The following is a 19,584-nucleotide window of genomic DNA, read 5'->3' as shown; positions in this document are numbered from 1 at the left end:
GCAAACACCTTCAGAATGCAGACAATATGAGTTCAAACATCAAAGTTCACACAGGACGTGGTGAATATTGAGTGGAAGCATTGTATATACGTTAACAAATATCTTTTTCAAATAAATAGAAGAATACTATTATTTGCGAAGACGTTAATAAAAGCCAAGTGAGATCAATAAATCGTTTCTCAGAAAAAAATAATAAAATATGAATCCTGTAAGTTTTATCTTTGGTCAAATTGCATTTCCAAGCAATACTATTGGAGGAAGTCTGTTAGTGAAGGGGCAACGAGGAAGTGGTTCATGTTGTGGTGCAGGAATGTACTTGGAGGTTGACTGGTGTTGAAGACTCACCAGGAAACCGGAGGAGTTGTCGAGAAGGCAACGGAAGCGACAGACAAACTGTCGTTCCAGAAAGGATGAATTCTCCAAGGGTAGCTGTTGAGGAACATACGTAGTGACAGGTAGCCCTGCCTCTGGTTCACCTGCACATAGGAACAGATGTTTATTTAAGCATCTGTGCATTCCAATGGAATTGGAAGGACAGATTATTATGGGGACCTTATTGGCACATGGTTTCACTGGACTGTAACAGTGTCAAAGGCATGTTAAGAATGGGTTTTCTGCAGTACCAACTGCTGACAAAGGGGAAAACTTGCAATTTTGTCTGGGTAGTAAAACCACGTAGAAAACAGCTCCAATAGCCCAACAAAATTATGTAGATTAAGCGTTTAAAAAAATAAAGACGACAAACAGGATGGCATAATCATAATCGTAAATCTAAATCAGGTTGACGTATTTGGAGTTCCCATCCAAACACATAGCTCGTAATGCTGGTCCCATAATATGGTTGAATTGATTTTCTCCTAATGTCCATGTAATTCTTGTAAAAGTACCAATATGTCTCCTAACACCCTTTCCCGACATGTGATATATGTACAAGCTCCTCCACGAGTCTGAGACTCTAAAATAACAATCCTATGTGCCATTGTTATGATTTATAAAAAATATTGTACCAAAAATACTTCTGGCATGTAAGGAAGGTAGAGGAAAGGGAAAGAGTGGAAGCTGATATGCCATGTTATTGTGCATTTGAGAAATATACACTGTACACATCAAACATATTAAAAAATGGCAAAACCTTTCACTCTCTACATACTTCCCATGTGCATTCCCTGTCTCTGTCTCTGTCTCTGTCTCTGTCTCTGTCTCTGTCTATTCTTCCAATCCCTCTCATCTTCCCTATCGTTTTCTTTCCCCTCATTTTCTCAATCGGTCCAATCCTTCACTGCCTTCGACTTGCATATATGTAGTATGCAGACGATCCCTTTCTCAAATAGCACAACTAAACTGCAACACAAGTATTATAGAGACCAATGTAGTATTGAGAAAAGTTATTGTGTTCTGGAATGCTTTCAGAATACAACATACAGCACTATATAAATTCTCAGGAGAACTTTGAACAATTTACTTTAATGCAAAGCAGCCAGTGAAGACGAGGGGGGGGGGAGATATTTGGTATGTGCTCGACCAAAGCAGAGGCTCATACCCACGTTCTGGTTGCAATTACAACAAAATAGATTTATGTGTGCTGTGCATTTTTTACTCCAAATTAGTTTCCTGTTTTTCAATGGAGATGGTAGTTTGATATACACAGTCCAAAACTTTTGTAATTTATTGTTTTTTATAGATATATAAAAACAATGTTGAGGCTTGTAAAAGAGCTAACATAAAGAACGTATACATGGGAAGCATAAAACAGTGGGTAACAGAGACATTAGGAGATCTGTGGAAGGGAGAGGGATGGGGCGGGGAACATGGGGGAAACGAGATGGACACTACAGGGACTTTCAGGAAGGAAAGCAGGGAATTTGACGGAGGTGAGTTTGGGGTGGATTAACGGGGGTAGAAAAGATTATGGTTTTTAGATGGGGGAAGATATGAGGTGGGGTTGAACATATGGTTTGAAGAACTGGAAGGAAGAGTGGGATTGAAGAGAGTGTGGGAGTTTTTTCCAATGGTCGGAAGAAGAGGCATGAAAGGGTGAAGGAGAGCAGTGATTCTTCATTTTGGTAGTTTTACCAGAAGAGGATTGCTGGTGGACCTTGAGCACCCCACAGAAATATGGGGGAGGGGGGGCACAGATCGCAGGCAGAGCAAGGGGGCGAGACCGGAGATGAGATAGTCGAAGACAGAAAGACCACTGACCTGCCTGCTGTGAGAAAGTGAGGGACCTAAAAGCTCAGCCTCATCGCGGGAGATACCAATGATTCTAAATTCCTTGCTTTCCACAGCATAACACCGAGAAATGTGAGAGGCAGGAGCACCAGCCCAGCAGTGAGAGCAGTACTCCATGAGGCTGCAGATGAAAGCTTTGTACATAGTCAGGAGCTCAGATATGTCAAGGAAAGACTTTGCACGATGGAGAATTCCCAGTCGGTGACTGGCTTTGGAGGCCAGCCTGGAGATGTGGCTTCCCAGGAAAGATCATGGCAGATAGTGAGACGCAGAAGCTTGAAAGAAAGGACTTGTTCAAGAGCAACGTTGAGAAAGTAGATGGGGGTTCCAGATGGTCCTTTTGAAGAGACATAGTGAATGTGAGATTTGTCAGGATTGAAAGACAAGTTTCAAATACCGGTAATACATTTGTTTTTTGTTGTTAGATTTATAAACTACATGGAGCCTCATACATAGCATTATATATGCATATGATTTCAGAATTTTTTATGCATACACACAAACACACACACACAAACACAAACACAAACACAACTGTTCAGTTAAATCTTGGCCACAGTGACTAATGGTTTGCTATTACAACATAACAAAAAAGTAGGATATTGCTACTATTTGCTGAGAAGAAGAATGTGGCACTGTTGTAACAACACTTCATCACTTTATTTGAGAAAAGATGAGCACCATCGAGAAACACAATTTCTCTACTTCAGACAAATTTAAGAGATGTGTGCTACACTTGAATGAAAGAGGCATTTGAAAATATCAGTTTGCATGCCAGAAAAGGTCAAATCTCTGAACCACAATGAATCGCAATCCTACTAAATCAAGTGCAAAGATAAAATTGTGGCCACTTTGGTCGTGTTGTTCAAGACAATAAATCTCCAAAGAATATCACTCATCACAGTAAAAGTTTATAATTGCAAAAATCTGGACTTACTCGTCAGCAACGTTGACGTTTCGGCGAGAATCCACTTGCCTTGGTCACGACAGATGTAGAAGTGAAGATTAAGCTCGAGCATTGCCACATGACCTCCGCTGATGGTCGGGCATGTTGGTCTGTAGGCCAATTCGGGCATCGCATGACGATTTCAGATGGTGTTGAAGATATGTTGCAGTGTTGTCCCACGTACGAGACAGATGTTGAGAGATTGTGATTCAGCTCTTTCACAAATGGATTCCTTTGCACCTTCAGCAAGCCATTTTTTTTCTGTCTAAGATGACCACTTGACTTATCAAAGCTGTGACCATGCAAGCCCAAGTGCATAATACAGCAAAGTTCAAAGCCTCTTCATAAGCTGGACCACGATGTTGGTTCTTGCTGGCCTGAAGCGTTTGCCGAGTTTCTCCGATGTAGGTCTCGGTGCATGATGGGTCTTCACATCAGATGCCATACATCAAGTCACGTTTCCTTTCCTTCCAGATCTTGTCCTTAACATGAACTAACTGGCTGCGCAGAATTATGTCGGGTTTGTATGTTGTAACAATGACAAACTTGGAGAAGGATCTTCTCAATTTCTCAGATCGCCCAGCGACATATGGAATGGTCACTCGTGTCATATTTTCTTGAGCTTGCATCGAAATATTGTCCATAGTTTATGCTACATTGTTGCTTTGTAGAAACTACAACAACTGTGTCATGCGATACTGCAAAAGTGTTATCATTTCATAGTACAACGTACTGATAGGCACAATGAATGAAATGCTGACGTATAACTTAAATTGTGTAATCACGTGACATGAAGTAGAGTGTTAATCAGCGGTCAGTCATGTCACCTCTTTGTTGTTAAACACCTGATACATTCCAAACTAAGGTGGCTCCATAAAAGGTAAAAGCCTGTTTTGGAGATGGTAAAATCACCAGCCACCATCAGCCATGACTTCTCCCGGGATGATCATATTGCAAAGCTGGCCTGTCAAGCTAGTCACACAGTGAGCATCCTCTGTAGTTCCAAGTCGTTCCTTGATAAATCAGAGTTAAACACAGCCTACATTATTCTGATGAATTGAAAGCTTTCAACATTATTGCATCTCCCACCATAAGGCTTAAGCACAGGCATGTTGATCTCAGCTCACAATCGAGTCAGTGGCCTTTGCCTTTTAGCATTTGTTCTCTGGTCGAGCCTGTCTCTGTCTCTGTCTCTGTCTCTGTCTGTCTCTGTCTCTCCCAAAACCTTCAAAACTCCTCCAGGATGTACACATTCATTTAGTACCCCTCTCCTGGTTAAATTCCCAATACCCAGGCTTACTGCCTCACTCCACTCTTTTGTTCATATTTTCTCCCATTTGTGGAAACTCCTTCATGTGTCTGTTCACAGCCTCTCTTCCCTCCAGAGATTCAAGTCAGTGGTGCATCATCATATCATCATATCATCTGATCTCCCATCCATACCCGCATCATTTTTTTATCACCATTAACATTATCTATCCTAACTTGATCCTCTTACTTGGAGGTTACTATGTTTCCTAGTCCCCTCCTCTCTCCTCAATTCTTGTTTATTCCTTTTCTTGGTTGTTGTGTCAAACTGTGGGTTCAGTGCATCACGGTCATGTCTGTTGCCTTTTTACTCTCTGTCACCTCACCCTTCTATGATCCTCGATATTGTATTAAATAAAATCTATAGTGCTTTGTGGATTCATACCGAGTTAAAGATTGGATGGTAATTCTGGCAGAAACAGCAGAAATTTTAATGTTCTCATCGACAACTGAAGAATTTAGGGAAGGTAATATCTGAAATGATTTGATCCCAAATTCCACCATTTGTTTCGCCATAATGGTTTACTGTCAAGACAGGCATTGATGAGGGGTCAAACCTCCACTCAACCTTGACAGTGAAGGAAATTGGCCTGGGTAGTCTTTGTGAAACATGCCATGGCATAGACTCATAATGTCAACACAGCATTGAACAATCAACTTAAAATGCAATTTAAAGTGCATACTCCATGATGCAAAATCCCATTTCCCACTGCATTGGTGGGAGGGGGGGAGGGCTAATAAGGAGCACATTCTTCATGGGTTGGGTTTACATTATTAAATCTCTATGAACTCAGCACAAGTACGATAACCATTAATAAAAAAAAACATTTCTCAAAATAATTTATTCAATATTCTGGATTTCTATCTGTTAATGTCCGTCATCGCAGATTTTTGACGTCGACCTCAGTTGCAAATGGACGATGATATGTCGCACATTGGACTTACAGGATTCATAATGGATTGCCCTCACATGAATATGTATTCATAGTTGAGAAGCTGATGACATTTTGAAAATAATATTTATATAATCGGGCCTCACCGGAAGGAATTGAAGTGCTTTGTGGGTTCATCGCCCAGTGAAGATTGCGCCGTAATTCCTCGCGATCATCCTTGTGAACAAGCTCATAAATGCTTTGTTGAATTACATCACACTGGAGGGAAATATGCAGCAAAAGGAAGAGTAAAGCTCAAGTCAGGAAACTTTATTGGAAAATGTCACAGTCCAACTCATGTGGACACAAACTATAATGAGCAGCACATGTTGTAATGTCTTACAAATCTGCACAATCAATATCCATTTTGGAGAACTAGTGGTATAACTGGCAATTGAAGTTCACCAAATACTTTGCTGGGCATCCATTCTTATTTTCTACGAGAGTGAGATTTAAAGTGGGGGATATGTATGTTGAGCTGCAATAGGCATTTCTCCTTTTTCTAGCGCAACAGCCACCATAAAGAGGGTTTGACAAATCTTTTGAGAAGCTACAAACGGTGAGACTAATTACCTCTACAACCAAAGATGGATGGAGGTTATGTTTTCACCCCTGTCTCTCTGTTTGTTTGTTTGAGCGCAGTATATCTCAAACGGTTATGAACGGATATGGTTGAAATTTGGTGGACAGTTTTGGTGTGTGACAAGGATGAACTGATTCAATTTTGGTGATGATCCGGATTCGGCTGCAAGAACTTTTTTTTTAATTTTTCAAGTGATTCTTCCACATTGAGAGATGGGGCCAAAAGGATACAAAGCATGCTATTTCAAAAAGTTGTGGACGGATTATGACAACTTGGTGGATGAGTTGGGTATGTTAGGTGACAAGAACAAGCCAATTAGATTTTGGTAAAGGTCTGAATGCAGATCCATCCTTTCAGTGGGATACAAAGCATAAACTGTTCAGCCTGGCAGAGTTTCTCTACCTTATCTGCCTGTCAGTGAAATTAAATTGAAGATCATTCCAAACAGGAAACTCACTTTTTTATGGATGTCATAAAAGACACAAACAATGGGCACAAGAGCGAATGTAACATGTGAGGTAGGGTGGTGTAATTGACACTGTTTCAACAGCAGTAAATTCCGGAATTAATTTATTGATACGAGTTTTTAAATCTTTATTTTATTTAAATTGAATTACATACTAGAATACAAATCACCTTCTTTGCACTTCCAAGAACCTCAAGTTTTTCAGTACTTGGACACATTTCATCTCAAATGTCATCCTTTTTTTCTCTCTCTCAAAATGGTCGTGTGGACAATACTGCTTGGGGTAACATGTTCTATGAACTCTCGAGTTATCAATGTTTTATGAAATAAGAATTAACTTCAGGCCAATGTGTTTAACATTTCCATCTTAAGCTATGACTCATGATGCTGGGAATACAGTTTCAAATTCCAAATACCAAATATTAACAGTATTTGTCCATTGTCTACCTGTGTCCGAGCTTGAACTTCAGGTAAAAGTACAATGGTGTTTACTAATTTATTTGGCCTGAATATTATTTATGTAGCTCCTCCCCGAGCCTTAGATTAACAGGAAACAAATTCTCACGATGCTTGACCCCAAGTTCAAATCCCATAAAATGTTCATGCAAATTATGCCATCTCTCGTAACCTCGTCATTACTGAAATAAATGTGTGAAGTCATTCAAGAACAATAACTGTAATAAAACGAAACAAGAAGGGCAATCTTCGATGGCGCAACGTTGCCAGACATACAGCCACCCACATTATTACATCATTATACATACTTGTACCAAGTTTAATTTAAATCCCTGAATCCAGATTCAAAATATCTAATAATTCTGCCTGCCAGACCATGCGTCCAGTCAGGTTGAAATTTAAGACAAATATTCTCCATGACTTGATGATCATAAATGTGACGTTTCACGTTGATTAATTAAGCGGTTCAAAAGAACGAATTTTTAAAAGATTTTTGTTCAATCCAATATGGCTACGAGACCATGTGACCTATCAATTATTTGTGAACACCCCTGTATAGTGGGGCAACTTAGCTAAATATAGCATAACAATTGTGCATTTTGTGAGGAAAGCACCAAATTTGGCACACTGGTAGCCTATCATATTATGAACAGATTTGGATATTGGGCCATCTCAAATCCAGCCGCTGATGGCTGTGGCAGCCATTTTCCACTGCCATCAAAAATTTTGAGATGGCCCAATATCCAAATCTGTTCATAATACGATAGGCTACGAGTGTGCCAAATTTGGTGCTTTCCTAACAAAATGCACAATTGTTGTGCTAAGTTGCCCCACTAGTATCCCCAAGGCTTGTGAAACATGTGGGTGAAGTTTCCTCTCAATCTGTCAAGCCGTTCTGGAGAATAAGATTTTTAAACGTTTATTTTTCAAAAAATCATATCTAATAAACCATGTGACCAATGATGTCAAAGGTGGAGAACTTTTTGTTCCTCATTAATTGGTGATCACACCTGTAACGTTTCGCCTCGATCTGTTCAGCCATTTTGAAAATTATTTTTAAGGGTTTTTATGTTAAAAACAATATCGCTGCCGAACCACGTGACCGATAACATCATCAATTTTTTCGTCGACAATTTAACCTCAGATACAGACATCCATTGGGACCATACTCTGTGCAGAGCGTTGGTGCTGCTGAAGTAGTCTCCTTGGCTATTGGGCACAATCCTGGATGTGTCACCACTCCGACACAGGATACCAGCAAGCTGGCACTCATTTTGCTGAACTTAGAAGGATGACGGGCAGAGTCAACCTCACCTGGTATTAATTCAACAGCCAAGGGGAATTTGAACTCAAGATTCTAGGATAGCCTGAGATGACCCTCAAAATTTTTCATGATGATCGGATAAAACATTCAACGTATGCAATTATGATGTCACAATGAAGCCACCTCAGACATAATCGAAAAAAACCACATTTCCCATGGGGAGTACTTCACATGTGATAAATTTCAATTTTTTCCATGGAGTGGTTTTGGAGATACAGAGGTCCAAAGTTTTTCCTTTTTTCCAACATGGCTGCCACAGCATGTGACCTATGACATCATCATTATAATAAAAGCATTCTACATGAGAAGTCACACCTATGATGAAAATTTTGAAATCTGATAAGCAGTTGCAGAGAAAACAGAGAAAATGAGCATGGACGGATGTGCAGTACATATGTAGAACCTACAAAACAATGCCACCGTCAGTGGAGGCAGAAAAAAAATTGGCTGCATATAAATCTGCAATGTAAGGCTATTTCAAATTTTAAAGTTATCTCAAATCAGAAACTCTTGAAGCAATGGACATAAGCTTGCAGTGCATTGTGTGAAAGTGGTTAAGCTACACTCAAAGGACACTCCTACTTTTACACTAAGGCCTTATTCACATTTGCTCCACGGCGAGGATACAGCGGCCGTACGCCCTCTGAATTGACAGAAACATGTGGCGGCCGCAGAGTTTCTGCGGTGGCCTCAGGGTGGCCCTACGCCGTTTGGCTATCTTTTACAGGGCGTAGGGGTTGCCGTGGAATTATAGCACGGAGTTATAACCTTTTTCATTTCTATGTTCACCGTAGCAATTCGACAAGCTGAAACAAAAGAACTGGTAAAAAAAAAGAACCCACTTGTTACTGTCCGTCTGGCCACAGGTTCGCCTTAGGGCCCCCCTGCGGCTGCCTTGCGGTCGCCTTGCGTCTGCCTTGAAAATTATATGGCCGCCGCAGGAACGCCCTAAGGTCACCGTGCGACATCAAATCAAGGACTGTACGGCACCCCCACGTTTTCGGTCTCCACGATTTCTAAATACGCCGTGCGGCTCCCCAAAAAATAAAAACATATGTGACTGCTACATTGTGTGAACGTGGAAATACTGCAGCTGCCCTATAATTGCTAGTGGCCGTAGATTTTGTAGACCCCACGGCCGCCGTGGCAAATGTGTCTTAGGCCTAAATACTACACTATTTTACATTTGATTCATGTTCCATCAATTGCGTGAAAAAGGATGGTCTGGTCTTCATCAATTTTCCAAGACATGTGTGGCAAGGGGATTCCTTCAATGATATCATTACAACCACGATGATAAAATAAGTTGATTAATAACTGTTCTATTCACACCTCGATTAACGTCCCCTCATTTGGATGGCACACTCATTGATGTATTGCCCCTACTTTCAAAGCACTGGAGTGACTGTTTCGAGCTGGGTCGAGATTCGTACCCAGGCTGAACAACTCAAAGGTGAGTGCACATACCGTACTTCTACACTATCCTACCAGTCCTTCTGAAACACTAATTATTCCTCGATGTAAATGTCACATGAAATTCCCATGGGAATTTCGAGGGGTTTTGGCCTGGTGGGATATCTTCTGCTTGAGAATGCCACATAATTATCTCCCATTATGGGTGGGGTGGCGTCGACTCTGGGAACACCGAGACTCCATTCTGGATACTTTACATTCCTTTAGCAGGGTTTGTATCATGATCACATTATAACACAGACCCCCTCCCCCCCCAACCTATAAGTGTGTCATCACACAAATGTAGGTCGATGCAATATCCACGAATGGGACCTTCGTTGGCTGAGTCGCTACCCTGTTGCCACCCTTTTTAAGGATTTAATTTTGTGCAATTCTCCTGATGAAGATTGATCACTGGGCATAAACATCAGTAAATTCCCATGGGAATACCATGGAATAGTTCCATGAGTGATTGCCCACTTTTTATGTTTTTATTGCTTTGAAGAAAAACCATCCTGAAGAAATAGTGTGCATCTTTTTTTTGCTCGACATGAGCCAGCATGGTTTCAGAAAGTGTAAAATCCAAACAGATGTTGTGCAGGAAACCGATTTTGCATCATTCCTTTCTCTTTATTGGAATATCATGATCAATGTTTGCTTGTACCTTATGGAAAAAAAGAAAAAAATTATATGGGCTAGTTATAGTTTCCTGCCCGGCAAATAAAGGATAAAGGATAAAGGCCAATTGACTCTCTCTAATTGTTGGGAAATTGATTGATGGAGAGACACAGATGTAGACATGACAGCCAGGGGGAAAGGAAATAAAAAATATACTGTATGAATGTTGCATTGTCTGTTTTACTGTTTGAAACCTCCTAAGGCTGGATGGTAGCTGTATGACAATTATTTTCATGGAGCAGGAGAAAGGGAGGTCAATCCTATGCCATCCATACTGGAAGTTGACAAAAATGCTGTAAAGGCCGACTCATTGTGAAATATATCATGGAATCTATTACATCCACAAGCATTTGCAAGCAAGCAAGACAGCCAGCTGAACGTCTGCTTCAAAAGATGAAGTGCTCCACACCCTCCCCCTCCTCCCCTGACATTGCAAAAGGCAACAATTTCAGTTCAATCTGATTGCATCACCAATATGACTGACCATTGTGTGGTGGTGGGAAGGACAATCCTGAGATTCGATATTGTTTAAATAACGTACAGTACAATGCAAAATCACAATGAAGAATATGATGTACAAACAAAGTCCCACACATTGTTCTGACCTGATGGAAACCAAGATAATCTTGAATGGTGTGGGAGACATAGAACACCAGACCATCCGATGTCACCACGATAACAAAACCATTGAGGGCCTGTAAGGAAACAAAATTGAACAATTTCTGCACAATGCCTGATGATTTCACATTCCATAATTTGTAAAATAATCTGGAAAGCTTTTGTGATGTTGAAGAAAACCAAATATTTGGTGGATTTCAAGCAGAAAGTTCATAAAACCCTTTAAGACCCCAAAGACCCCTGAAGACCCTTAAGACCGTTACGACCCTTAATACCCCACCCTAAAACCAGTCAAGACTCTTAAGACCCTTTATATTCCAAAGACCCTTGAGCCAGACCATATCGACCCCAAACACCCTTTAGACCCAAAATACCCCACCCTAAAACCAGTCAAGACTCTTAAGACCCTTTATATTCCAAAGACCCTTGAGCCAGACCATATCGACCCCGAACATCCTTTAGACCCAAAAGACCCTTGAGATCCAGACAGATGCTTAAGACCCTCTATACCCTTAAGACCCTTTAGACAATTCAAGAGCTCTTAGGCCCTAAACACCCATCTAGACCCTTAGACCCTTGGGACCCTAAGGTTCTTTAACACCCTATAGAACCCTCAGATGTCCAAGACCCTTCATAACCCTGAAGACGCTTAGACTCCTTTCTACCCTTTTCACCTTCACGCGTTTCAGATATTAATAACATGTAGACCCCTTCGACCTTTAGACCATTTTTAGATGTTTTAAGACCATTTAGTCCCCTTCAGATAATTCTGACCCTTAGACCTCAAAGTATATGTGGACACCCAGCAGGATGAAGAACAAAATCTCTCAAAGAGCAGACGAGCTCCGTGTGAGCCGACGGTCATCCATATCTAGTGCCCGACTGTGTCTGGGGACGTCCTCCCGCAGTTGGGTTACTTCTTATGAGAAGGTTGGTGGCAGGATTTGCACTCTGGCCACCCTAAAAACCTTCATTCCACAAAACATTCCAGAAGTATAAAAAAAATCTGAAAACCCACTCCGTGGGAGTATCTCCTGTGAGCTTTCCTTCACAGGGCAGCTCACCGGATGACGGGATTGGGGAAAAGTCTTCGGGACCCCCAATCTTTGATCGGAGGGAAACCACGGGGTAACATTCCCGGGTCAGATTGCGGTAGAGTGTGTCGGAGTGGTGCTGAGGTGTCGTCCACCAGACGGCGGTCTCGTTGGGTTAACCTGAGGCGGTCCCTTGGGGTGGGTGCCTGGAATGTCCTATCCCTAAGAGAGGATGATTAACCTCCGCCATCGAAGATCGGAGGTTACTGTTTTCACCCCTTTCTGTTTGTTTGTTTGTTTGTTTGTTTGTGAACAGTATTACGGAAAAACTCCTTGACGGATTTCGACGAAACTTGGTGGGGGAGTTAGGTTTGGTCCAAGGATCATGCCATTAGATTTTGGACTTGGTCCAAAATCCAATATGGCCGCTATGGCGGCCATTTTGAAAAAAATACTTGAATTTTTGTTTTGCATTTCTTCATGTTTTAAATGATTTCCACCCCTCCCCCCCCCGCCCCCAAAAAAAATTGTTGGAGAAAAAAAATTTTTGCAACTTTTTTTTCAACAAAATTTCGATTTTTTTTATTCATTTCTACATGTTATAAGTGATTTCCAACAAAAAACATGCCAAATTATAATTGAGGCTGATTTTGGAACTTCAGGTGGATATACCCACGTAAAATCAATTTCTGTCTCGAGGAATCTAGTTATGACGAATGAATTGAGTATTTAAAAGTTAAAAGTAAAAGGGAAAGTTGCAAACTATAACTCTGTGAGCACTGTTGACATCAAATTGAATGAATAGGATATCAGGTTCACTTGAGTGACCTCGCAGTATTGGCGGCGGAGGTTTTGCACTCCACTGAGTGCTCCCCCTCTCGTCACCTGTCTCTGTTATCATATGAGCTCAAATGTTTGGACATCGGTATTGCAGCACTCTCTGAGGTTCGGAGACCGGATTTCGGCGAGATCATGGCGGGTGGTTAAACCTACTATTGGTCTGGTCGCTCTGATGGTTACCATGCCCAGGGAATTGCTGTAGCTGTGTCCAATAAGCTGACTCCAATGATAATTGTGGTAACACCGGTCAACGAGGGTATTATGAGACAAAGGATTCGTCACTCCTTGGGTGTCATTTCCCTGGTCTCTGTTTATGCTCTGACTGAGGCGAGTGATCTCACCGTGACGGATGCATTTGATGCCATTCTCGAGTCTGTGGTTGATCAGTGCCCCAGGCGAGACAAACTTCCAGACTTGGGGGATTTCAATGCATCGACTGGAACTGGTAGGGATGGTTATGAGACGTGTGTTCGTCCCCATGGTTCTGGAACTGTGAACCAGAATAACACTAAGTTCCTTGACTTTGCAAGAAGTCATGGACTTAGGGTGGCTGGTTCATGGTTTCAGTGTCCACAAGCTCATCGCTGAAGTTGGTATTCCAATGCTGGCGATGTGGAAAAGGAGATTGAGATTAATCATGTGCTCATTGATGGTCGCTGGAGAATTATCTGGAACTGCAGGGTCTACCAGAGTGCCCAGTTCCTCAACACTGGCCGCTGGCTTGCTGTAGCAAATCTTCGGTTGCAGCTTAAATCCAGGAGAATGGTACCATCCCAGCCTAGGCTGAATGTTGGCAAGCTCAAGGACAACAGGGTAGCTGAGGCGTTTGCAAACAGGCTGAGTGGAGATTAGGGGGATCTGGGTGCTTTGGGGGATCCTGAAGAGTTGTGGAGTGCCTTCAAGACCACCGTCTTTGATGTTGCCAGTGGATGTCTTGGAACTCACTGGATGGCGAAGAAGAATTGTGTCTCTCAAGGGAAACTGGATATCATTGACCAGAGTAACAGGGCCAGGCTGAATGGCAGAGCTGAGCTGTTCAGGGAACTGAGGCGTAAAACTGCATGTGCCCTAAGGGCGGACAAGGAGGCCGATGTGTGAGGAATCTGTGAGTGGGTAGAGCATCACCTGTAGTGAAGTGATTCTCATCCTGCTTATAGGGTAATTTGCACATTGCATTTGTCTAAGCCCGTCCCTTGGTGTACTGTAGTTAGAGCAGAGGGTGGTGGGCTCTTGACAGAGGAGTCTGAAGTGAAGGCCCGCTGGGCTGGTTACTTCGAGCGGTTGGATGTCGGAGAGATCAAGCTGCGGTGCATCGTTTAGGAATGTCAAGATCTCGGACCTTGATTTCGCAGATGATGGGTGTCATCTTTGCGGAGACTCAAGATATCATTTTGGTGGCCCTCAAGGTGCTGAATGAGGAGTCGGAGCTGCTGGGATGACGGTTTCCTGGGTCAAAACTAAGATCCAGGCTTTCAATGACATCTTGGATGCTGCTGTCCTGTCTGTACCTGTTTGTGGTGAGGATGTTGAGGTCACGGAGAGATTCACTTACCTTGGCAGTGATACTCATGTCTGCTGGCTGTGAGTCAGAGGTCACCAGATGTCTGGGTCAGGCCTGGGGAGTCATGGATTCACTGGATCATGGGGTGTAGCACTGCCGGTACCAGTGCAGGAGGACAAAAGTCTGAGTCTTCAGGTCCTTGATTCTTCCGGTCTTGCTCTACAGATGTGAGAACAGGACTCTGACCATGGATCTGAGATAGAGACTTAATTCCTTTGGTACTAGGTCTCTTCGGAGAATCCTTGGCTTTCGCCAGTCAGATTTTGTGTCCAACGAGCGGTTGCTGAGAGAGACTCAAATGAGATTTGTTACCTGCATAGTCCGTGAGCATCAGCTGCGGCTGTATGGACATGTGGCTCGTTTTCCTGACGCCGATTCTGCTTACCAAGATTCTCTCAGCGAGGGAGCCTCGTGAGTGGAGGAGGCCAATGGGCCGACCATGTGCCTCGTGTTTGCAGGAGGTTGTTCAGCATCTCACGGAGATGGAGATGGGCCAGGCATCTGCCTGGGGGATGGCCAGACGGAGGTCTCTGGAGTACTGGATGGCGAAGACTCTAGATATCCTTGCTGCTCGAGATATCCGGAGGTCTCTGGATGGCAGAAAGTGCATGCAGCGACGTGTTGCTCTGGTGCATGCTCCCATACCTGACCTGACCTGACCCCTTAGACTCCTCAGACCCCTAATACCCCTAAAACCCCCGAAGACCCTTGAGATATTTAAGACCCTTAATACCCACATCCCAAAAACATTGAAGACCCTTAAAGACCCCAAATATCTTTTAGACCTTTAAGACCCCCAGACCCTTTATATCCTAAAGACCCATTTGACAGACCATATAGACCCCAAACACCCTTTAGACCCTTAAGACTCTCTGTACCCTTCAGACCCTTTCAACAATTTAAGACCTCTTAGGCCCTAAACACCCATCTAGACGCTTCGACCGTTGGGACCCCTAAGGTTCTTTAAGACCCCATAGAACCCTTAGATCTCCAAGACCCTTTATAACCCTGAAGACCCTTTGACTTCTTTCTACCCTTTTTTCCTTCACACCTTTCAGACTTTTAATAACCTGTAGACCTCTTTGACCTTTAGACCCTTGTTAGATATTTTAAGACAATTTAGTCCCCTTCAGACAATTCTGACCCTTAATCCTTCACCTTAGACCTTAGACTAACTAAGACCAACTTAGACTCAACTTCAACTTAGACAATTAAATAACACCCCTTCGACCCATTCAACCTTTTAAGACCCTTTGGACACTTTTGACAATTTCAACTCTTTCAACTTTACAACTACATCATTTAGACCTTTCATTTGCAGTCAATGACCTTTCATTTAGTACATCCTTCCATTTATTTTCCACACAAAATACACCACACAAAACAAGTCCTGGTGAGGGTCTCCGATTGCTCTTTCTTGTCATGTATGCAAAAAGTGTAGAATTGACGCCCTTCACCATCTGTCTTATACTTGTCCCTTATATACCTCATTTCCTCATCCCCCTTTCCCCATTCATCCCACACTCGTATAACCTCCTTTGTCTCGTCTACATTCCTCCTTCTCCATTTTCTCAATTTGAATTTTTCTTATTTTAGCATGCCACCCTCAATAGCCAACCCCCTACTGGATGTGCACATCTTAGCCAGACAGATGACTCCTTTTCAAAAGTGATATTTTTCTAAAAAGTACTTTGAAAACAATTTAACCTATTAGTTAACATATTTCCTTTAATTTTCTACTTCATTTTTAAGCAACAGTACTACTGATTATTCCTTGTAAATGAAAAACAAATCATTATTCAAACTGAACTTAAAATCGAATTGGGATAGTGACAATTCATCAGCAAAAAAATGAACATTCTGCAGCAAAAGCAACAAACAGCATGTCTCACAAGTGGTATTACCTCCTATGGCTCCAATAACATTCTCTAGCCCTGATATAATAGCAAGGTCAAAGCTGAGGAAGAAAAATGTCAGACACGAGATTCTACGACGCAGTAACATTTCACAATAACAAAATGAGGAAGTAGCAATATTGTTTTTATATGCAACTGGTAACAAAAGTTTTAGAAGAAAACTTTTCCCGCCAATGTTTCTTTTTTCGATGAATACAAGACCTTTGCCTTCTCAGTGCTCCCTTGGCGATGTAGCCGCAATACCATAAGCATTTGATATCAATGTTGCTTTAACCATCTTCACCCAAATAATGCAGTTTCTGTACTTTCAGCATGTTTTGTTTGGCAAAAAGACTAACTGATGCACCATACTGTGTGTTACAGAGCATTGGTTCCATCGAGGCAGTTTCTTGGCCTGGGTCATGCTGGCAGGGGGGGGGGGGTTGCCATTCCTCTCCCAGCAGTAGTTGGAGCAGGAATTTGAATTGTTCATGGTGCCAGGAATAGCTCGCCTACTCTTCACGAAGGACACTGTGGGATCTTTATCGGTCCACGAACTAATGCCGGCAGACGGAACACCAGTTTAATGTCCCTCCGAGAGATGGCACACACATTGATGAATCACACTGCCTGTGAAACACAATGTGGCTCGAGGCCCAAGCTATTGTCTGGGCCAGGCCTGAGATAGGTGCCGACGTTTTGAGAGAGACGGATCGACCTAACGTTACATTGCGTCGGCACTGGGATGGACTCATGTCACATTACGCACCTGCAAGATGACACTTTTTAGCTGGGTTAAGATCGGAACCTAGGCTCGATGGCTTCCAGGCGAGTGTGCGTACCTCGGGGTCATTCTATCAGCCTTTGGCAAAAAGAGTGGTCACATAAAACAGGATTGAATGTAAACCTGTTTTAAAGCAAACTTGAACACAGCAAATTGCTACTTTAAAGAAATTTCAGAAAGCAAATGAAACAGTTCATAAACAAGACTGTGCAATTTGTTAAAATTCATAAGGAACCAAATTATAATGTTCTTCTTAAATTAATATTATTCGCATGAACGGATGAAATTAGCCTGAAAAGAAGAGAGTAGAATGATATAAAAAGATTTAACTAAAGTTTCTAAATTATTATGGGAACTCACTCACAAACTAGAAGGGCACTCATTCGAGCACATATCTCTACCACACAATGCCTGATCCAGTACAAAATATCAGACCAAATAAATTTTTGAAATAACATTTGATATGTATCGTTTTTGGCCCTCTCGATGGTGAAGAATCACTTAAAAAAAATATTACCACCGCCACCAAAAGGTGGAAGGAAGTTATGTTTTTACCCCCATTTGTTCGTTACTTGCAATGTCGAAGATTGTTCAAGTAAATTGGTCAGTCGATTTTGTTATTCTGTCTGTTTGTTTGTCAATCGCCTACAGGTCATAAATTGAAACTGATCTTCACGAAACTTGACCGAGTCGTAGAGGTAGTCTCAACTTGAGAAGACTATAAATTTTGAGGTCTAAGGTCATCTTGAGGTCACATTTCTAAAATCGACATTTTTCATTTGATTGACTTGAAATTTGAACAACATTTGCATATTGTGTCACTCAATTGGGAAACCAGCTATTGTTGAGGTCAAAAGGTCAAAGGTCAATTCAAGGTCAAACTTCTAAAATAATCAATTTTATAAAAATAATCAATTTTCATCCGATTGACCTAAGCTTTGATTAAGATTGTCAAATTTAATTTTAATGAAATGTAAAATTTGATGTATCCATGGAAACCTTTGGAGAGGGGGGGGGTGGATTTTGCACGTATCATGCTTTGCACGACATCTTTTTATTGTTTGTGAACAAAATATCTCAAAAAGTTGTGCATGGATTGGGACGAAATTTGATGGTATGTGACATTTGGTATGTTACAAGGATGAAATTTATTCGATTTTGGTGACGATCCGAATCCGGATCTAGATCTGAAATTTTTAAAAGTGATTCTTCACCATTGGGAAATGGGGTCAAGAACCACATATAGCAGGATATCTCAAAAAATTGTGCACAGATTTGGACAAAACTTGGTGGACAGGCTGGGTATGTAACAAGGAAGAAATAATTCGATGTTGGTGAAGATCCGAATCCAGATCCGGATACAATAAATTTTTTCAGTGAGTTTCACCACTGAGTGATCGGGCTGAAGTGACATGCAGCAGGATATCTCAAAAAGTTGTGGACGGATTTGGACGAAACTTGGTGGGCCATTTGGGTATGAAACATAGAAGAAATAATTCGATTTTGGTGAAGACCCAAATCCAGATCCAAGAATTTTTAAAGTAATTCTTCACCATTGAGTAATTGGGTGAAAACGATATATAGTATAATAATTCAGAAAGTTGTAGACAGATTCGGACCAAACTTGGTGGGTGAGTTCGTTCTGTGACAAGAACAAGCTCAATAAGTTTTAGTTCAGGTCCGAATCCAGATCCGGCCTATCAGTGGGATACAAAACGTAAACGAATCAGCCTGGCGGAGGTATGTGCTCTACCGAGTGCCCTTCTAGTTGGATCTAGATTCTGATCCTCACCAATATTGAATCACTTCTTCCTTGTCACATACCCAACCTTTCCACCAAGTTTTGTCCGAATCCATCTCCAATTTTTTTGAGATATTGTGCTGTATATCGTTTTTGGCCCGATCTCTCAATGGTGAAAAATCACTTTTAAAATTGTATATTGTCTGGATCCAGATCCAGATCTTCATCAAAATCTAATGAGTTTGGCCTTGTCACACACCCAACCTGCCCACCAAATTTCATCCGATATGTCCACAACTTTTTGAGATACCATGCTTGCAAACAAAGACAGACAGACAGGTGTAAAAACATAACCTCCTTCCACCTTCAGTGACAGAAGTAACTAGGATAAGTAAATGTATATGTTTATGAAAAAGTTATCATGACACAGTTGATAAACTCACAGTAAATCTTAGGCTAAGGAACAATTGTTGTAAATTCGGTTTTTAATACAAACATCGATTTTACAACTCTCTTTTTTTTTCACCCACCATAGCGTGTCCCACAATGATTAAAATCAATGTTGCTGTTGCAGACAAATTCTTCATCTTTTTCATCATGTCACAACACTAATTTCTTATCAAGTGAGGTTATAAAACAGGTAGAACAAAGCTGATAATATAATTTATAGTAATGAAAATGGAAATACTGTACAAGGAAATATAAGGAACTGTGTGACACAGGAGGTGGTCATTTGG

General features: G+C 41.6%; 1 protein-coding gene across 3 annotated transcripts in view; it reads right to left on the bottom strand.

Moving 5' to 3' along the window:
- Positions 1–19,584, bottom strand: part of LOC147021886 (aryl hydrocarbon receptor-like) — a 170,409-nt gene that overhangs the window by 76,650 nt on the left and 74,175 nt on the right. For 2 of the 3 annotated variants that reach the window (XM_085892311.1, XM_085892310.1), the window contains exons 4-6: positions 10,980–11,069; positions 5,523–5,634; positions 346–476 (exon numbers count right to left, since the gene is read on the bottom strand). In XM_085892311.1, the coding sequence (XP_085748437.1) occupies positions 346–476; positions 5,523–5,634; positions 10,980–11,069 (333 nt within the window). Of the gene's footprint in view, positions 1–345; positions 477–5,522; positions 5,635–10,979; positions 11,070–16,331; positions 16,351–19,584 lie in introns of those variants that run through there. The other variant, XM_085892313.1, reaches the window with a different exon arrangement.

This window comes from Eptatretus burgeri, chromosome 8 (genome assembly GCF_056783735.1).
Source record: "Eptatretus burgeri isolate ZD-2024b chromosome 8, Ebu_testis_v1, whole genome shotgun sequence".
Classification (NCBI taxonomy): domain Eukaryota; kingdom Metazoa; phylum Chordata; class Myxini; order Myxiniformes; family Myxinidae; genus Eptatretus; species Eptatretus burgeri.
This window is presented reverse-complemented; position numbering and strand designations above follow the sequence as displayed.